Source organism: Rhineura floridana, chromosome 12 (assembly GCF_030035675.1).
Source record: "Rhineura floridana isolate rRhiFlo1 chromosome 12, rRhiFlo1.hap2, whole genome shotgun sequence".
Classification (NCBI taxonomy): domain Eukaryota; kingdom Metazoa; phylum Chordata; class Lepidosauria; order Squamata; family Rhineuridae; genus Rhineura; species Rhineura floridana.
The window spans coordinates 38,642,350-38,661,046 of record NC_084491.1 but is presented as its reverse complement, the minus strand read 5'-3'; the positions used below and the strand labels follow the sequence as shown (position 1 = coordinate 38,661,046).

The 18,697-nt window shown below is 43.4% G+C and overlaps 1 protein-coding gene across 5 annotated transcripts in view; it reads left to right on the top strand.

Moving 5' to 3' along the window:
• The window catches only part of TBCEL (tubulin folding cofactor E like), a 30,391-nt gene extending 11,937 nt beyond the window's left edge, over nt 1-18,454 (top strand). For all 5 annotated transcript variants that reach the window (XM_061592272.1, XM_061592274.1, XM_061592270.1 and 2 more), the window contains 5 exons: nt 1,488-1,669; nt 4,117-4,373; nt 6,556-6,682; nt 7,642-7,758; nt 15,598-18,454. In XM_061592272.1, coding sequence (XP_061448256.1) covers nt 1,488-1,669; nt 4,117-4,373; nt 6,556-6,682; nt 7,642-7,758; nt 15,598-15,916 — 1,002 coding nt within the window. In that variant the 3' untranslated portion in view covers nt 15,917-18,454. The remainder of the gene's footprint in view (nt 1-1,487; nt 1,670-4,116; nt 4,374-6,555; nt 6,683-7,641; nt 7,759-15,597) is intronic.
• Nucleotides 18,455-18,697: the final 243 nt, after the last annotated feature.

The following is an 18,697-nucleotide window of genomic DNA, read 5'->3' as shown; positions in this document are numbered from 1 at the left end:
ACCTTTCCTGAAGATCACTGTGCTCTGCAGGTGAGGGCCTCCTGCACATACCATCTTATCAGGAGGTTCGTTCTGCACAATATAGGAAACGGACCTTTAGTGTGGCGGCACCTGCCCTGTGGAATTCCCTCCCCTTGAACATTATGCAGGCGCCATCTCTGTTATCTTTTTGGCGCCTTTTGAAGACTTTCCTCTTTCAACAAGCCTTTTAAGTTGAGACCTATCCCAGTCTGCATCTGTGTTGGAATTGCTTTTTAATATGTGTTTTTAATAATGTTTTTAAACCTTTTTAAAAGATGTTTTTAACGTTGTTTTGTTTTAATGTATTTTAAGGTCTGTTTTTATGATGTTTTAAAGTGTTTTTAGCGTTTCTGCTTGCTGCCCTGGGCTCCTGCTGGGAGGAAGGGTGGGATATAAATCAAATAATAAAATAAATAAATAAAGATCTCTTCTCATAAGACGAGGTGGGGAACCTCAGGCCCAGAGGCCACATTCAGCCCTACCTGGCCCTTGGGACTCTCCTCAAGCCATGCCCCTCACTGGCCCTGCTTCACATTCCAAATATTTTTGCCTGGCTGGAATGTGTCCTTCAGCTCCGATAACACCTCTTGCTTATCGGGATGGAACTCATTCCTGCTGAAAGAACACCCTAGTTCTCCATCTGTCCTAAATCTATGGTGACTAGATGCCTTCTGTAGTTGATGTCCAGCTGCTCTATTGTGCCAGGACTTGCCTACCATGAGAGTTTGCCTGTTAGGTTGTAGGCCGGAAGTGTGTTCACTGTTCTTTGAGCCATACTCATTGTTCAGTTGTGCGGAAGCATCTCATTGCAACCTATTTTATAAAGTGAGGTTGGTGCTGGTTGCAAGAGAAAGGTGTGAGTAAGGAAGCTTGCAGCAGGAGCTCAGGGTAGTGTAACGAGACCAGAGACTATATGAGATGGCCCATCCCCTGAAGGCTGCCGCCTTTTGCCCACAGGTCTGCATGGTTTGTGAGACTGAAATTATAAGAAAGCTTAGAAGTTTGCTTGGGGAGGGGGATAAAAAGTAGGAATCTCAGGAATCAAAATTCTTTGCTAAAAATGGAATTTAGTGCATGCAAGCTTGCAAAAAAAAAAAATGAATAGCCCTTAGTAAAATAGCCCTTTGACAAATGTTGGCTCCTGTGAGTTGTTTTCTTTAGCTGCCATTCAGGTAGATTTTATGAAGTCTGCCAGCAATCTGCTTTTTTTCCTTATCAAGCCTTTTTTAAGAGTGTAATTAAATGAAGCATTGAGGTGAACAAGCAATTAGCCAATCAATCTAGATCAGCAAATAGCAGCAGTATGAATTACAGATAGCTATCTCGAATGCTGTTAGAATCCATATCATTCTTTGATTCAGTGAGCTGTGCTGGGAGGTTGGTGGGTTTGGTGTGGGTTTTTTTGGAAAGCAGAATTTTATATGAGATCTGATCACCACCTGATATGCTTTTCTTTTTTCTTTCAGGTCAGTAAAATTGTGTCAAATGTCCCCCACTTGGAGTTTCTAAACCTGAGTTCCAATCCTCTGAATTTATCAGTTTTAGAGAGGCCGTGTGCTGGGTCTTTTGCCGGTGTTCGAAAACTTGTGCTCAACAACAGCAAAGCTTCGTGGGAAACAGTCCATACAATACTGCAAGAATTGCCAGAGTAAGCCTAGAGCAACAGGGCAGAAAAAGGGGTGGGAGCCCTTTGCAGGCATATTCAATTATTAAATAACAAGTAATGGAAGTTCATCTAGCACAGTGGATCAGGAAGTCCCTGGTTCAAATCTTGCTGCAGCCATGAGAGCCAGTGTGATGTAGTGGTTAGAGCAGCCTTTCCCAACCAGTGTGCCTCCAGATGTTGTTGGACCACAACTCCCATCTTTCCTGGCTGAGGCTGATGGGAGTTGTGGTCCAACATCATCTGGAGGCACACTGGTTGGGAAAGGCTGGGTTAGAGTGTTGAACTGGGACCTGAGAGACAAGGGTTCAAATTGTTGCTCGGCTGTAAAGCTCACTGGATGACCATGGGCCAGTCACTGACTCTCAACCTAACCTACCGCACTAGGTTGTTGTGAGAATAAAATGGGGAGGGGAAGAGCCATGTTTGCATGCCATCTTGAGGTCCTTGGAGGAAAGATGGGATATAAATGTAATAATAAATAAAAATAAAATAAATGTACTAGGTGGCCATGCACAGGCCACTCTGCCTCAGCTTCAACCCCTCCCATCTTTAATGAGAAGGGAGTAAATTCAATAATACTGACCTACCTTATAGGGGTGTTAATATTGCTGAGATAATGTATGAAAAGTTCTTTAACAGTATTATTTGAATGCTTATAATTAATAATTATTTGCTTTAAGTGTAGAGGTCTGATTTCTTGAAAACTTTCAGGCTTAATTGGAGCATATTTCCCACTGTGATTCTAAGTGGTAACCTGGATGCCATGTCTTCTAGTCATGGGGCTGTTCTGATGACAAGAAGCATGCCTTCACCAAATTCTTCTTTATTTCATCTCTTCCATTTGCCTCATGATGTATATTTGGTTTTCATCCTATACCAGCAATTGCATTTCCAGCAACCAAAATGTATTTACAGTCTAATTGGCAGCACTTTCACCAAAGACCAAACCCTTATTTAGACCTCCATTGTTCAGGCTTACAAATGAGTCTACAAAATTTAGTAGCCCACTACAAAGTTTTACCAGCCCTGTAGTCTGCTCATGCCTGTGTTAAGTCATTTCAGCTTAAAAGGATGAAGAGGAGCTTAGAGGGAGGGGGACGGAGGAACCATAAAGTTGTGCAAACTTTATCTATCTGCCTTGAGTTGATTGTAGCTTGTCATTAGCAGTCAGGTAAGTGACTACTTCCAAGACTGCCATTACTGTTGTCTTCCTGTCTTATTTATAATTCATACTTTGCATATATACAGTGTTTTTGTTCAAAGGGCTTCAGCTATATTATTCAGTTGTAATCCCTACAGTAGCCCTGTAAGGTAGGTCAACGTGCAGGTGCTGAACTGAGTTAACCTTAGGCAAGCGATTGCTAACTTGCAAGCTCGTGTAGAGGCAAGATTTGAACCAGGAGCTTCCTAATATGCAACAGTGTTCTGTCACTGCTTCCAGCTTAGGACTGGTCTATGCAATGCCACAGGATGGGGTGGTAGAATGAGTTGAACCATTTTGGAATGTAGATGGGGGGCCATGTACTGGAATGCTCCAAACTCCCTGCAAGTAGCAATCCAGTGTAGTAGGCAAAGTGCTGGACTAGACCTGTGTTCTCTGGTGTGCTTCCTTTCTGTTTTCAGGGATTAATTTTGTGTGTGTGTGTGTGGAGGGGAGCATTTAAAGTACTATGCCCCACCTGTAGTCTGAAGTGGTCCCATATCGACAAAACAGTCTGCAATCTCATTCTGCTGCATGTGTAGACCCATCTTTATTTCAAAGGATTTGGACCACATATGGATGATGTTATTTCAGATATTGTGCTGACTTTAAACTACTAAGTGCACTTATACGAAGCTCTCACACCCATCTTAATTTACATAAGTTGACAAATGACTGTGATAGTGCAGTGTAAATATATTATGCGCTTCTCAGATGTTATTCAATTACCAGGGCCAAATACCGTTCTAATGGAGATACTGATTTTTGAACAGGGGAGGAGGGCTGGCTGACAACTTCCAGTTAAAAGATCTCCTTGCAGTTCTCATGAGAAACTGGATGTTTGGCTGCAACATTCTGGATGGATGGGTTCCAACTTGGCAACAGCCTTCTTTTTACATTCTTCCTGACCTGTTGGCTTTGTTTGTTTCATTTTTCATTCTTCGTTCATTGCATTTTTTCCTTGGGAGAAGGACTGTGGTACAGGCTGGGGGGGGGGCAGGGGAGGATCCTTGTATGTAAAAAATTGTCCTGAAAGGGTGAAGATTAGGCTGATGTGATAGTTTTCTACACTACAAGCCTTTCCCCCCCTTCAGTTTTCCTATTTGCAGCCTAATGCGTTACAGTCCAGGAAAATAATTTTGGCACTTGATTCTGCTGTGGGTCTAAGCCATTTCCATTCAACTAGAAGCCTGGATGTATAAGAGCATTTCTAATTTTCTCCTTGCAGCTTGGAGGAACTCTTCCTGTGCCTTAATGACTATAAAACAGTGTCTTGTTCTCCGGTTTGTTGTCACTCTCTCAAGTTACTCCACATAACTGACAATAATCTCAAAGACTGGACTGAAATCCGAAAGTTGGGGATAATGTTTCCATCACTAGACACCCTGGTTCTGGCCAATAACTACCTGACAACTATAGAGGACTCGGAAGATTCTCTGGCGAGGCTGTTCCCAAACTTACGGTCCATCAGCCTGCACAAGTCAGGTGAGATCTTGAATGAGGCATGCTCCTCTGAATCCAAATTTAAGCCTTGTTATAAGTGTTCTATACGTGCACACACACACAGTGGTTCTTGTTATTGAATGGGTTGCTGATAATGACGTGATCTTGTTAATATGGTAATAGGAAGGAAAAATGCATTGGACTGTGCCCACTTTTAAATTTTATTTTTACTTTTATTGCTGACTCCTAAATTACACCTCATCGGTAATTACTCAGTGGACCAGTATCATTCAGCATCTGCCCTTGCAGTTTCCTAAAGTGTGAAGTTACTGTACTGTGACACATAATCATGTTTACCATCGATGAAAACCAAGTTGACTACGTTAATACAATTGTTTTTTATAGTAATGGGCTAGAAGAGATGGGAAAGGGTATTGGGATGCATGATCTTTTGAAGAAGTGAGGATGGAGCATCTTATTAGAACTCAAGCAAACCCAGCACCAGCGAGTGGTCAGGGTGGGCACTGGCCAAGGGCCCCAGAGGGGCCCCTTCTTAGACTGGGAGGGTGCAGCTCCCACTCCACCATCCATGCCAGCATTGGGTTGTGGAGCCCAGTGACCCAACGCTGCCATGGATGGCTGAGCAGGAGCTCCACCCTTCTAGGAAACACCCCCCATGCAGGCAGTGTGGGTTTAAATAGGCCGGCCCACCCCACCTACTTCCCACATTGCCATGTCAGTGCACCGTGTACATACCTACCATCACTCAAGATGGTGAGAGCATCCCTAAGGGGTTGACTCCCTTGCCAACAACTTGGGTGATGGCAGGCATGTGCGCGCAGCCTATTTAAGCCCACTCCACCTGCATTGGGAGAGGGTGTTGGGGAGCATGATGATCTGAGACAGTCTGGTGCCCAAGGACCCAGTCATATCTGGTGCCGTCCCTGAACTCAAGAAACTCGTTTTTCTAATGTTCAAGCCCTCTAGGGCAGAACTACAGCTCCTGTCACCCTGACTATTGTTGGCTGGGGTTGATGGGAGTTGGGAGTCCAAGAACATCTGTAGAGCCACAGACTTTCCACCCTTGCTGTAAGCCAGGTGTGGGGAACCTTTGGCCTTCCAGACATTGGCGAACTACAATTTCCATCAGCCCCAGCAAGCATCGCCAACAGGCAGGGATGGTGCAGATTGTACTGCAGCAACATCTGGAGGGCCAAAGGTTCCCCACGCCTGATTTAGCTTAATGTATCTCTTACACAGCTTGTGGTTGTATAAGAGAGGGAGGGCAGCGTGTAGATTTCCTGGCTGCTGCATCCCATTTTGGAACTGTTCCCTGGTCGAGCTGATGGAGTTCTTTTGAAGCATGTTTCAAGTGTAATATTCCCTAAGTCATTTTACATGTTGCCAAATTTTTAAGCATTGTTGTTGACATTCGGTCTAAAATGGTGATTAGCAGTTTATAGAGCAACTGGTTTTTATGTTTGTTTAATTGTTTGTAATGGTCGCTGGATCAATAAACATTTAGTTTGGTATAGATTTTCTACCTCATCCACCAAATTTCTTGGTCTACCTCTGTGACTGAGGCTAGGTCTATACAGTTGGCAGACAGGTGTGGGAATGAAATGCTAGACTCCTGAGGTGATGCAACGGACTGCACCACTTCAGACTGCAGGTGGATGGTCTCTTAAAAAAACCCACAATCCCTACTGCCATGTCAAACACCCCAAACCACCATTCAAGTAGAAAATGAACACAGTACCGAGAAACCTGGCTTGGAATGTGCCTCCTTGAGATGTTAGTTTTCTACTTAATTTGAGGAGGGTTTACATGGGGGAACATTCAAAAACTGTTCTCCCAAGTCCTCCCACAAACTAAAGCGGTCTAATCCAATCTGCCACATAGACTAGGCATGAGAGTAATTTATAACTGTGAGTGGTATTCAGTGCTAGTCTTACTCAGAGTAGAAGTTAATGGACATGAATAACTTCATTAATTTCAATGGGCCTACTCTGAGTAGGATGTAGTTGAATGCAGCCTTGTGTGCATGCATACTGGTGGATGGTCAAGGTCTCCTTGCATTTGTTCCCCCTCCCAGTTGATTTTACACATGCACACACAGACGCAAAGATTTCTGCTGCCCTGTTTCAGCTTGTGATTTGTTCCATCTTAAAGTCCTTTTTTAAAAATGTTTTTCTTGCCTGAACCCTTCCTTTCTTTAAAGCAGGTCTGCATTGCTGGGAAGACATTGACAAACTCAATTCTTTCCCCAAGCTTGAGGAAGTGAGGTTATTGGGCATTCCTCTCCTTCAGCCATACACCAATGAGGAGCGCAGGAAGCTGGTCATAGCCAGGTCTGGAGATGTTTTTTGTTGCTGTTTTCTGTGGTTTAATGCAACCAGAATTGGGGGGGGGGAGGCCTAAGCGGTTGGAGCTCAGTTTGGTGAGTGGGGTGGAGGGGCTGTGGAGAAAAGCCCAACTGGAGAAGGCAACTCTTGCATCCTCTGAGCCCTAGGGTCCTTGCTGTGGGCAGCAACTTCATGGCCTTTACTCCTGAGCAAAGATAGAATCGGCAATTATTTTGTCAGGGAAGACAAATTCTTCCACACGTGATGAAGAGCAATGAACTGGCTGCTAAGCCCTGGGTAGCACAGCATCAGGAGAACCAAAGGAGGATCACAGTGGCTGTAATCTCTCTGGGAACCTGCGTGTTCGCTCCAAACTGTGGTTTGGCTTAGTTTATTTGCAAACCGGGTCACTTTGTAATAAAATCTCTACCTGCCTAATTTTCTGCAACTCGGTGACCCTCCATTATTTATTTATTTATTTATTTATTTATTTATTTGCAGTTGTGGAAGTCTTATGAATAGGCCACAGTCTGAAATGACTAAAACACTTGTGTCCGTAAATAGTCTTCACGTCTCTTCCTGAAGCTTGGCTACCTTTCTGTTCATATTCTGCACAATCAGGTGGCAGTGCTTAGCAAATTTCTTGCTGAATTTATTTTGCATACCCATATTTTATGAAGCCCTTCTGAATTTCAGCAAGAAGAAGGGGGCTTGGAGAGCTGTCGATACATGTTCATATTCAAATTGTAATACATGGTTTTGAATCAAATTATCCTTGCGAGGAATCTGCATAGAATTCCTGTCCTTTGAGAGTTACATATTTTGGGTGTCTGAACTGGTTTGGAAAATCTCCTGAGAACACAATCGCCAACATCATTTTTGCTAATAACAAGTTTGTGGGATAATTCCCCCCCTCGCTTCCTTATTAAGATGCTAACATCCCCCCTCCACTTTGAACATGGCAGGTTACCATCTATCACTAAGCTGAATGGGAGTGTCATTTTGGAAGGAGAGCGAGAGGACTCTGAGAGGTTTTTTATTCGTTACTACATAGACTTTCCACAAGAGGAAGCCCCATTCAGGTAAGATCTTCTGATCCCAGAATTTTTAGTAATTGAAATTAAATCCTTGAGTTGTGTACCATTTTTCTAAGAAACTGGGCTATAAACTGAGATGTCTTCAGTTCACATCTGGCCTCTGCCACACATTCATTGGTTAGCCTTGGGCAAGCCATATAGTCTGTGTGCCCTTTCCATCTTCAATATATATATATTATATATATTATAATACTGACCTACCTTACAAGGTTGTTGTAAGGATTATTGGATCGAAAATGCTAGACAAATACTAAATGCCATTCTGCCATTGTTGAAGTGTGAATATTTTTTACCTGTTTTGTTGTTTTATACCGCATCATCAGCGTACCTGGCACCTTACAGTTTTACATGGCCAGGATGGTCAGAAGAGTCCCTGCTTAGAATCTGAAACAGTTGGTAGGGAAGTTGAGGAAAGAAGAATATAAACAGATGCCTTTACACTAACCTTCCACAACCTGGTGACCTCCAGATGCTGTTGGACTACAACTCCCTTCATCCGCAGCCAGTATGATAGAAAGTGGTGGGGGGTGTAATCCATAACCTGTAGCAGGCACCAGGTTGGGGAAAGGCTGCTTTATACATTTTAAAGCCCAGTTAAAATTTGAATTGAGAATTAGAAGGGTGAGATTTTGGAAGGATCTGGTAGGCCTTAGTACAGAGTACAGTGTTTATTTATTTATTTTATTAGATTTCTAAACCGCCCTATAGCTTTCTAGCTCTCAGGGCGGTGTACAAAAGGTAAAAACAGATTAAAATACAATAAACATGATAATACACTGTAAAATATAGAAACAAAATCAGGACAAAGACAAATAAAATTAAATTAAAATGCCTGAGCAAAGAGGTAGGTCTTTACCTGGCGCCGAAAGGATAACAAAGAAGGCGCTGGGCGTATCTCATCAGGGAGGGCGTTCCATAGCTCGGGGGCCACCACTGAGAAGGCCCTAGTTCTGGTTATTACTCTCTGGGCCTCCATATGTGTTGGAACCCGGAGAAGGGCCTTCAATGTCAAACGTAGTGAACGGGCAGGTATATAGCGGGTATATAGTAGGGCCCCACTTTACAACGCTTCGCTAATGCAGTGGTCTCAATTAGACGCAATTAGACTAAAGCCCCACTCATACGGCGCTTGTTCTACTTTTACGGCGGTTTTCAGGCATTGCGCACCATTCTGTTCAATAGGTTCTGCTTTACAGCGGTTTTCGCTTTACAGCGGGGGTCCGGAACATAACCCGCCGTATGAGTGGGGCCCTACTGTACTGGTATCGTATGGTACGGGATATAGCATTGTTGGAAAAACTAACAGATAAATTAAAGATGGCTCGAGGCATAAGGAAGAGAGATAACTACACAGTGGTTTGGTTTGGTTTTATTAGATTCATCAGAGAACAGGATGGGGCCTCAATAATGTCTACAGCATACTCCCGGATGGGGAATAATTGATGGATAGTCAATAATGGATTTGAAACACCTTCCCTGAAATGATCCAGTGAAGGCAAATAGAAAAATATTAGAATTTAATAAATAAATAAATATATATGTAATTGATTTAAAGTACATTAAAAATGGAAGGGCCAATTTAACATTTGAATGTATGGAAGTGTAGAAATATGAAAACATAATGTTGACGTTTGTTGATTTGTTTATTTTAATGTAATATTTCTGTTCTTACGAGTTTATGTTTAAAGAAATTAATAAAAAATCAATTTTTAAAAGGGGGGGAGACAAAGTGTATATAGAGGGGGGGGCAGAGCAAGGTTTGAGAAAAGTGTTCATACCGATAGGATGCAACTGATCGGGGCTGGGCTTCAGACACACCTTAAAATGGTCAACTGTTATTTCTCACATCTTATCCTTTCTTATCTTAGGATGCTGTACTTTTATCGCTGGTAATTTTAATGTGCTTTTTAAAAATTTCTTCTTTTTGTATTGTATTGTGATGGCCTTTGGCTAAAAACAATAAAGATAATCATTCATTCACATCAGAGGCGCTTCGCTGGGTGGATGTAGAGGACAAAGCTGGGTTGCATGACCATTTTTTTGTTTTCAAATGTGATGAAGACTATAAAGGTTGACCTTATTTTGTCATGGTGAATTAGTCTCATAAACGGTATGTGACAGATCCAAGCTCTTCTGATTGATATGTCAAGTTTTGGTTCAACACACAAGATTTTCCAAGGTAGAGTGAGTCTGAAAATTTCTCAGAATCATAAGAATATAAGAAGAGCCTGCTGGATCAGGCACCGCGGTGGCCCATCTAGTCCAGCATCCTGCTTACAGTGGCCAACCAGATGCCTATGGGAAGCCCACAAGCAGGATCTGAGCACAAGAGCACTTTTCCCTCCTTCATTTTCCAGCAACGGAAAAAGTATGTTTTTAAGATGTTTTAGAGAGTTTTTAGTGTTTTTGTTTGCTGTCCTGGGCTCCATCTGGGAGGAAGGCTGGGATATAAATGTTGTTGTTGTTGTTGTTGTTGATGATGATGATAATAAAAAAGGTAAGCAATCTTCCCACCTCATTAAATTGTGATCTAAGAAGTGGGCATCCTCTGCAAACATGTTCTAAACCTTGACTTTGGTGCCAATGCTGAGTGGCTAATCCATTCACCATCTGGTGCTAGATTGGATGTGCAGAAGGTTAAAAACTCGCCACCAGTAGGTTTTTTTTTTAAAAAAACCCTCAAGCTTTAGAGATGTATGTATGTGCCAAAAGCAAATGTATTTACTTGGCATTGCCTGTATGCCGTTTTTCTCATTCCTTCACAAAGGAGTAAAAACTTGGCCGACCTTCAAGCCCTCAGCTGAAATGCCTAGCCACTCCTGGGCACTTTGCACACCCAAGGGCGAGAGCAGTTTTAAGAGGGTCCCTTGGCATCTCTCTGTCTCTGTCTCTGGAGCAGGGTGAGACATGTAAGCTGGCCTGAATGCTCAAAAAGAAGGGAGAAAGCAGGAAGTCCAGGTGCAGAGCGAGGACATCCTGGCATGGGGCAGATAACGCTGAGTGGCCATCTTCTCTGTTGATGCCGAGGAGTGCCAATCCCAGGCATGAGTGAGAAACCTGAGCTGCCCAAATGGCCCCTCTCTCCAGACTTCTGATGTGCCGACCTCCATTTTCATGCTCCCTTTAAATGCAACCGGTGTCCAGGACATTTGAATCTTGCAGTGCAAAAATTCAAATAGTTATTTGGGAAAGAGCTGCAGCTCAGTGATAGAGCATCTACACGCAGGAGGTCCCAGGCTCAGCCCCCGGCATCTCCAGGTAGGGCTGGGAGAGACTCCTGACTGAAACCCTGGAGAGCCACTGCCAGTCAGTGTAGACAGTACTGAGCTAGATGGACCAATGGTCTGACTTGGTATAAGGTCGCTTCCTAATGTTCCTAACCCACCCAGAGGAAGCCTGCTGCCCTAACGGACTCAAAAGTGCCACAGCCCAGGTCTAGCGGTTCGTAGGACAGCATTTCCTGGAGCCATCTGCCTTCCAAAAGGAAGGCTGTTGTCTTTTGACAGCCATAGAAGAGCCAAAGTCAGGCCAGAAGGGATGGAGGAAAGGGGCTGAGGAAGATCTCTGCAGGGTGGCAGGCTTGTGAGGGCTCTCACCAGGCCCTGTTGCTGCTCACCTTTTGACAGGCAGCCAAGACTTTGCGCTCTCAGCTGGCATTGTAAAGGCATTGCCTTTTTCAAGGTGGTTCTGAATCTCTTTTTTTATGTGCATGCCCTTTTTTAATGTCTTAATTAAATCATTTGGTAATATTTTAATTTTTGTCTGTTTTTTCCAAGCTGTAATAGAAATGTGTCATAGAAATATTGAAAATGAAAGATAACATATTTTCAAAATCTTGGTTGCAAACAAGAGGGCTAGCAACTTGTGTGTGTTTGTGTGCATGTGAATTTTTTGAAGGGCTGAGACTGATATGAAATGCTGATCCAGATTACATACTATGCAGCTAAAAATGTGCTAGGCACATGAGGACTAAGCTGAAAGCAAAGGAAGCAAAATGTCTTGGAAATTGCGCTCTCTCTCTCATTTTGGGATATAAGCAGGCTTTAAAAAGAGGCCTCTTTCAGCAGTTTGGAGTCAAGTTGAAAAAAATCATTTTGCAGCCTCGAGTTCTACTCTTCCACTTCCTTCTGCTTCCTTCTGTGTTTCACCTATATAACACATACTTTGGTGTTTTAATTTTCACTTACTTTCTTGCAAGTTTCTTCTGCCTGCTTCAGACAGGTATTGCATAGAAAAGAAGGGGAGCTTGGGTCCCCACTCTGGTTCATAGCCTTTTAACAACACAACATCTCCCTCCCATCCTTCTTTGTTCAATGGCCCCTTTGTCCAAATGCCCTCATCTGTGTGGGGTCTCTAAAAGACTTGTGCACCCATTGAAAGCTGTTTTTTTTCCGCTCCACAGAACTAGTGTGCCATTTCAGGGATATCTTTGGACCAGGCTGCGCATGGCTGAGGTGGGGTCCCCACTGGCTGAGGTTCAGGTTCCACATCCTGGACCTCTTGGCCCGTGACTGATGTTGGATCTGTGACTTGGTGCTTTTCCTTCCCAACCCCATTTCATTCTGCATCTCTCCCTCAAGCTCATATTACAAACAAAAGCCCCTCTCTCTTTAACCTCCAGGCCCATGGCCTTTACATAAACAGTGTCGATCTCCTGTACCTACATCTACCAAAACAAAAACCTTTAATTCTTTGTTAAGTCTTTCATGTGTCATAGCTATTGCACAATTTGTGTAGATGTAAGGCAGAATTTTGGGTGTCATAATTTTGTGAGTCAGGATGTGCCTTGGCAAGAGGGAGGCTGAAGAGGGAAGCGATCCCTGATTCTACAGATATTTCAAAATGTGCTGCTGTGGTTTTTTGTTTTAGGATTATATTGTTTTATTGCATTGTAGTTCTGTTAATACTGCATTGTATTGAAGTTTCTCAGTTTCATTTATATATATGTATATATTTATATATATAGTATTTTGTAAACCACTTTGAGTGTATTAAGCAGAATATAAATATATTTAATGAAATAGTATAGAGAAATAAAAATCTCTTGCTTTGTTCAGGTTATAGAACTGCAGAACATGTTGGCAAGAACTTTGGGGATCGAGGGGTTAAGCATTGCAACAGTGGGGAGAAGCAGGCCGCTGTGCAGAGCATTGAATCCTATTCCAGACCACCAGAAGGCCTGCCACAAACTTCCTCTGGTTTCTGGGGCATTGATTAGATGCCAACCATAGACCGTATTGTAAGAATTGCCTCCCCTAATGTAAGTCTGCCTGATCCCAGTGATCTTCTGAGGCCCTGCTCTGGGTCTCCTTCCCCACCCCCAGCTATCAGAGGTCAGGAGAGAAAGGGTCTATTCCCTTGCAGAACCGAGGTGTTGGGATGCCCTGTCAAAGGAAGCACATCAGGCCCTGTTGCTGCTCACCTTTTGACAGGCAGCCAAAACTTTGCTCTCTCTTTCAGCTGGCCTTGTAAAGGCATTGCCTTTTTCAAGGCAGTTCTGAATCTCTTTTTTTTATGTGCATGCCCGTTTTTAATGTCGTTTTAATTAAATCATTTGGTAATATTTTATTTGTTGTATGTTTTTTCCCCAAGTTGTAATAGAAATGTGTCATAGAAATGTTGAAAATGAAAGATAAAATATTTTCAAAATCTTGGTTGCAAACAAGAGGGCTAGCAACTTGTGTGTGTGCATGTGCATTTTTTGAACGGCTGAGACTGATATGAAATGCTGATCCAGATTACATACTATGCAGCTAAAAATGTGCTAGGCACATGAGGACTAAGCTGAAAGCAAAGGAAGCAAAATGTCTTGGAAATTGCGCTCTCTCATTTTGGGATATAAGCAGGCTTTAAAAAGAGGCCTCTTTCAGCAGTTTGGAGTCAAGTTGAAAAAAATCATTTTGCAGCCTCGAGTTCTATTCTTCCACTTTTCTGCTTTCTTCTATGGTTTACCTATACAACACATACTTTTTTGGACTAGTGTTGGGGAGGGTATAAACAGCAACAGGACCTTTGTTGATTGAAGCATATCTAATCACACTCAAAATTATGCCTTTGCTGTGCTATATACGAGGTGTGCTTCCGCCGAAAACAACTTTGTTCACCACAGCAGAGTTTGCTGTGTAAACCGCAGATGCCGCTATGAAGCACTTGGTGCCAGTGGAAATGTTGAAATGCGCTACGCTTAACCACTGCTGGCGCCTGGCACATTTCTGAGCCAGTGCATCTTCCCCAATCTCTTCCAAGTAATAGTCTCCCATATGGGCCAATCCTACCTCTCTGCCGACCTGTGAGGGCAGGAGCAAGCTGCCTGTAGTCCAGCCCTCTGCCCTGATAAAAGCCGGTTTTGTCCCAGATGCTGGGGAAATCATAGCGCACTGCGTCAGTTACCTCATTCTCCAGGCAGACAGAGACTTTGCTGTTGAGAGAACATTCCTGCATTTAACATGAGTCCCATGGGGGACCTCCCTTCCTCCGTTGCCAGGCTCCATCATCCCCTGACAGGAGCAGTGACACAGCAGCGATCACGTTTAAGCCCCGAGTCGGACAGGAGACAAAAGGGAGCTTTCAGTCCCAGGCATCGCCCTAGAGACTCTGAAATGTTACCTCCTCTCAGCCGCTCTTTGTCTTTGTTATTTCAATTACCTTGTACTTCAGGTTGACTTTTTGTCACTTTCCCAGCCCGGCAGAAGAGATGGTGCCTCCTCAATACTAATCAGAGAGATACCTGAAGTGAGGGTGGTGGGAGAGAGAGAGAAGTGAAGACACTGTTCTCTTTACGCAAGGGCCCAGAACAATTGAGTATCTCTGGGAAGATGGCGATACTTGTTGAGCAGGTTCATGACCATCCAGGCAGCTCTGCTCATCTTTTTTCCTTCTCTCCTGTTCTCTGTTTGCAAATATACCTCACGAGAACGATGCAAAATGGAAGGCGGGGCTACCTGCCCAGGGCACCATCTGAATAAAGGTGCAAACATAGGGGAAAGTAATATCGTTGACAACTGGTAAAATAGCATGTTAAATCATGTAAAATTTTCATTTTGAAATAACCAGAAGAAAGGCAAATATTTGCTTGTTCAGTAAAGAGAGAAAGCCATTGAATCCTCACATTGGTGTTCTGCCCGCAGCCTAACACAGCAGAGCACACTTGGCCGCTAGCAGAGAGGTGAACGTTCTGCAGGCATGCCGCTCTGCCTAGCTGCTGCTGTTTAAACATCCTGTCAGCAGCCAGCAGCAGGTTTTGAGCTTGCTCGCTCTAGAGCAGTAACAGTCTGTCTGAGCCGTGAAAACCTGGGATTTTGACAGTGCTGTCCTTAAATGGGCACAACCCAACACTCTTGATTTGCCTTAGTTTTTACCAATCTCTCACCGCATGGATCAGTCCAGAGAATCCCAGTTAATTTACCTATCGTATATAATATCTCGGACAATGTTTTCTAGCTTTGTCCTACCAGGTAGGGCATAAAAATATTTCATGCCCCAGACATAGAAGTGACAAGTCCATTAGCTTCCAATTAGTTCTGGGAGCTTTTTTGTTGATCCCGTTTGGTATTGACCCTTCTGGCAGACTTCTTGTATCCTTTTTCCAAAGGGAATGTTGGGTCCACCTTAGCCACTGCATTGGGGATTCCTGTTGGTTTTTTTTGCCCTGTTGCTGGATTACTGATTGTCTTGAATGTTAAGCTTCTAATTCGTGCTTGGTGTTTATGTTGCTTGCTGTCCTGAAAGGTATTGATGCAAGAGCCATTCATATTGAGGCACTGAGCGGCACGGCAGATGCTTGCAGCCCTAACTCCCTGTCTCTTTCCTACTCTCTTTGCTTAGGTATCATGAGCTAGTGACAAAATACGGTAAGTTGGAAAAGCTGGCAGTGGTGGATCTGCGGCCCCAGAGCAGCGCGAAAGTTGAAGTTCACTTTAAAGACCAGGTGGAAGAAATGACCATCCGCCTGGATCAGACGGTAGCGGAACTAAAGAAACAATTGAAAACGTTAGTCCAGCTGCCAATCAGCAGCATGCTCGTGACCTACTTCGATCACGAAGCTCCCTTCGGTCCCGAGGAGATGAAGTACAACTCGCGGGCTCTACACTCTTACGGCATTCGGGATGGAGACAAAATCTATGTGGACTCCAAAGCCAAATAGCCTCCCCAGCTTCAGGGAGTTCACGTCCACGTGTTCCACCCACCCGTGCACACAACCAAGGACTTTCTGCAGGGTGGAGGCTCAGTTTGGTTAATCCTTTGAGGTTTGGTTTGGTTTTATATACGTACCGGGTAACTTCTCTACCAGGCCCACATCTGTAAGAGGTGCACTGGGACCCTGTGCAGATTGCAGTGGTGGTGAATTTAAGAGGAGGTAGCTGACTTGGCGAGTATGTGCAGTTTTTTCTTTGGTTTCTCCCAACTGCTCCAGTATTCTTGTGAATTTGGCATGAAAGGCTTTCTCCAAAGCTTAAGAGGGTTATTGCAGTCACTCAGTCAGGGAGTTCAGGCTTTCAAAACCATGCATATGGGGTACATGTTAAAAAGGTTTTCTGTGGATCTTGTTCATTCGGTAGTCAGACTCCGGTTACAAACGGCTGCATTGCTGTCCCTTCACCTGGGTGGCCTATCATCTCTTTGTTACCCTGATAGTTGGGTTGGAAAGAAAATGTTCTATAAGCAGTGTTTTTACCAGACTTTAGTCTGCTGGATATCCAGTACCCAGGAAGTTGAAGGAGATAAAAAATCTGATAGGGAGACACACACACACACATTCTCGCTCTGCGTAGCTTTCAGACCATTCTGCTAAATCGTGATTGCTTGGATAGCCTTTTTGGCTTGCTAGCTCTCGAGGGTAGCACAGGGGCCAAACTCGATGCAGAGAGCGCTAGGCGCTGGAATGGACAGCGTTTTGTATTGTGGGCCAGTTCATGTTGGCAGCTCAGTAGTATGTGCGATTTACTCTCTTGGTTGCAGAAAGCTCTTACAAATATTGCCATCCTGGCTGTTTGATGAAGGAACCTAAAACCCAGGTATTGTTGTTTTTCATTAGCATTACTTTATCCTACCCTTCCTCCAAGGAGCTGAGGGCAGTGTACATGCTTCTCTCCACCCCACCCCCTTTTTAAAATAATGATAACCCTATGGGGTAGGATAGGCACTGAGAGAGTGACTGGCTCAAGATCACTCTGAGCTTCATGGCTGACTGGAGAGTTGAACCTCAGTCTTGCCAATCTCAGTCCGGCTAACTATGACACCACAGTGAAAACCACAGCCCAGGCCTTTTCTCATTGTCTCATCATACATAGCACTTTTTAAAGCCAATATATTGATGTCACAGAACGACTGGTCCTCTGAGTTCACGGGTCCTAACTCTGCATGAGTCACTGCTCTTGACTTGCACAGAACCACCAAGGGCGATGGGCTTCTCTTACACACTTCAGAAGCAAACCTCCCACTTTAATGGTGAACGGAGTGTGTTTCTCTTACCAGGAGCTTAGGAAACTGCCGTCAAGAGTATAAAATGCAGCCCACTGTTCTTGGAGACTTTCACCGTTTCAAGTAGCTGAATCCCGTATTTATGATTCTCCTCGAAAATATGTTTTCTTTTTTTAAAAAAGGATGCTTGCTTTGTGAATCAAGCAGGGCTTTTTCTCAGCAGTGCCCTTCTATGCTCACCTGTCAGTTTGATGAGTGGAAAACCACAGAATCACTTAGTTTTACACATGTACACATTTAAAGGAGAAGAGGAAGGTTTTTTTTCACTTGTAGCATTGGCGCTAGGCTCTTGTTACCTATAAACTTTCGACCTTGGCTACTTAGCCTTTCTGCCCTGACATGCAGCGTTTCTTTTCATGAAGCGTCTGTTCTCTCACACGGGTGTCATTCATATATATATATATATAAAATCTCCAAGAGTTTGTGGATTTTCTTCTCACAAATGTCTGCTGTATGGTAAACTAAAACTAATCTTACTTATTTTTTTATGCTAGAAGAGGTAGTCCGACCTGTATGCTAAGCATAGAAACAGGGCAGAATAAAATTAGAGGACCCCCCCCCCGCATCAAGCTGCTGCTTCTCCTATGATCCCATCAAGATGAGCAATATAGAGCGAACTAAGGCTTGCATGTGGAACATGGTAGTCCATTCTCTTTTTATTTCGCTGACTCCAGTAAGAAATGATATATGTATAATGTGGAGTCATTCCCGGATAATGTGTTGAAATGACTCTGGGTTTTATAAGCTGAGGCAGAGCAAAGGTTTCTTTTCCTGTGCTTTTGGGTAGCAAAGCTACAAGCCAACGCTTTGCGCATGTGTGTGTATGTATGTATATGTATATTTACACATAATGGGAAATGGTAATGTTAATAAGATATTTTATTATAAAGCAAAGTTTTATTGAAAGATGAGGTTGTGTAATAATACTAGACAATTATTTTATCTGTGGAGCTACTATATAAAGTATGCTAGCCCTGCAAGCCAGGTCATCTGGAGACCAAATCAAGTGTAAATGAAATGGCCAGTCGGGTTGTAAGGAACAGTATTCCCCATCTTTCCTCCTCCCCTTCTCCCAGCCCAGTATTTATACAATAGTAACAGGCATTTAATGGAATATTTGTAACTGCTAGACGGCTGTGTTGACTGCGCAGGTGTTGGCATCTTAGAAGGAAACATTCCACCTATTAAAAGACTGAAGGGATTCACTGAAGGTCCATATGTGTGTTTCTATTATCAAAAGAGATGGCCGTTGTCAAAAACTCAACCTTGTCTGTATTTTGTGTGTGAGAGAGAAACCAAAGGTTTATGTGAACTCTGCACTTATTTTTTTATTAAAAAAACTGGAATTTTGCAACTTGTATAATTTATGCAAATCAAGCAAGTTTGCATGTGTTCACATTATTCATGATGGAGAGGGAAGGAAGACGAAGCTTGGTAGGGTCCT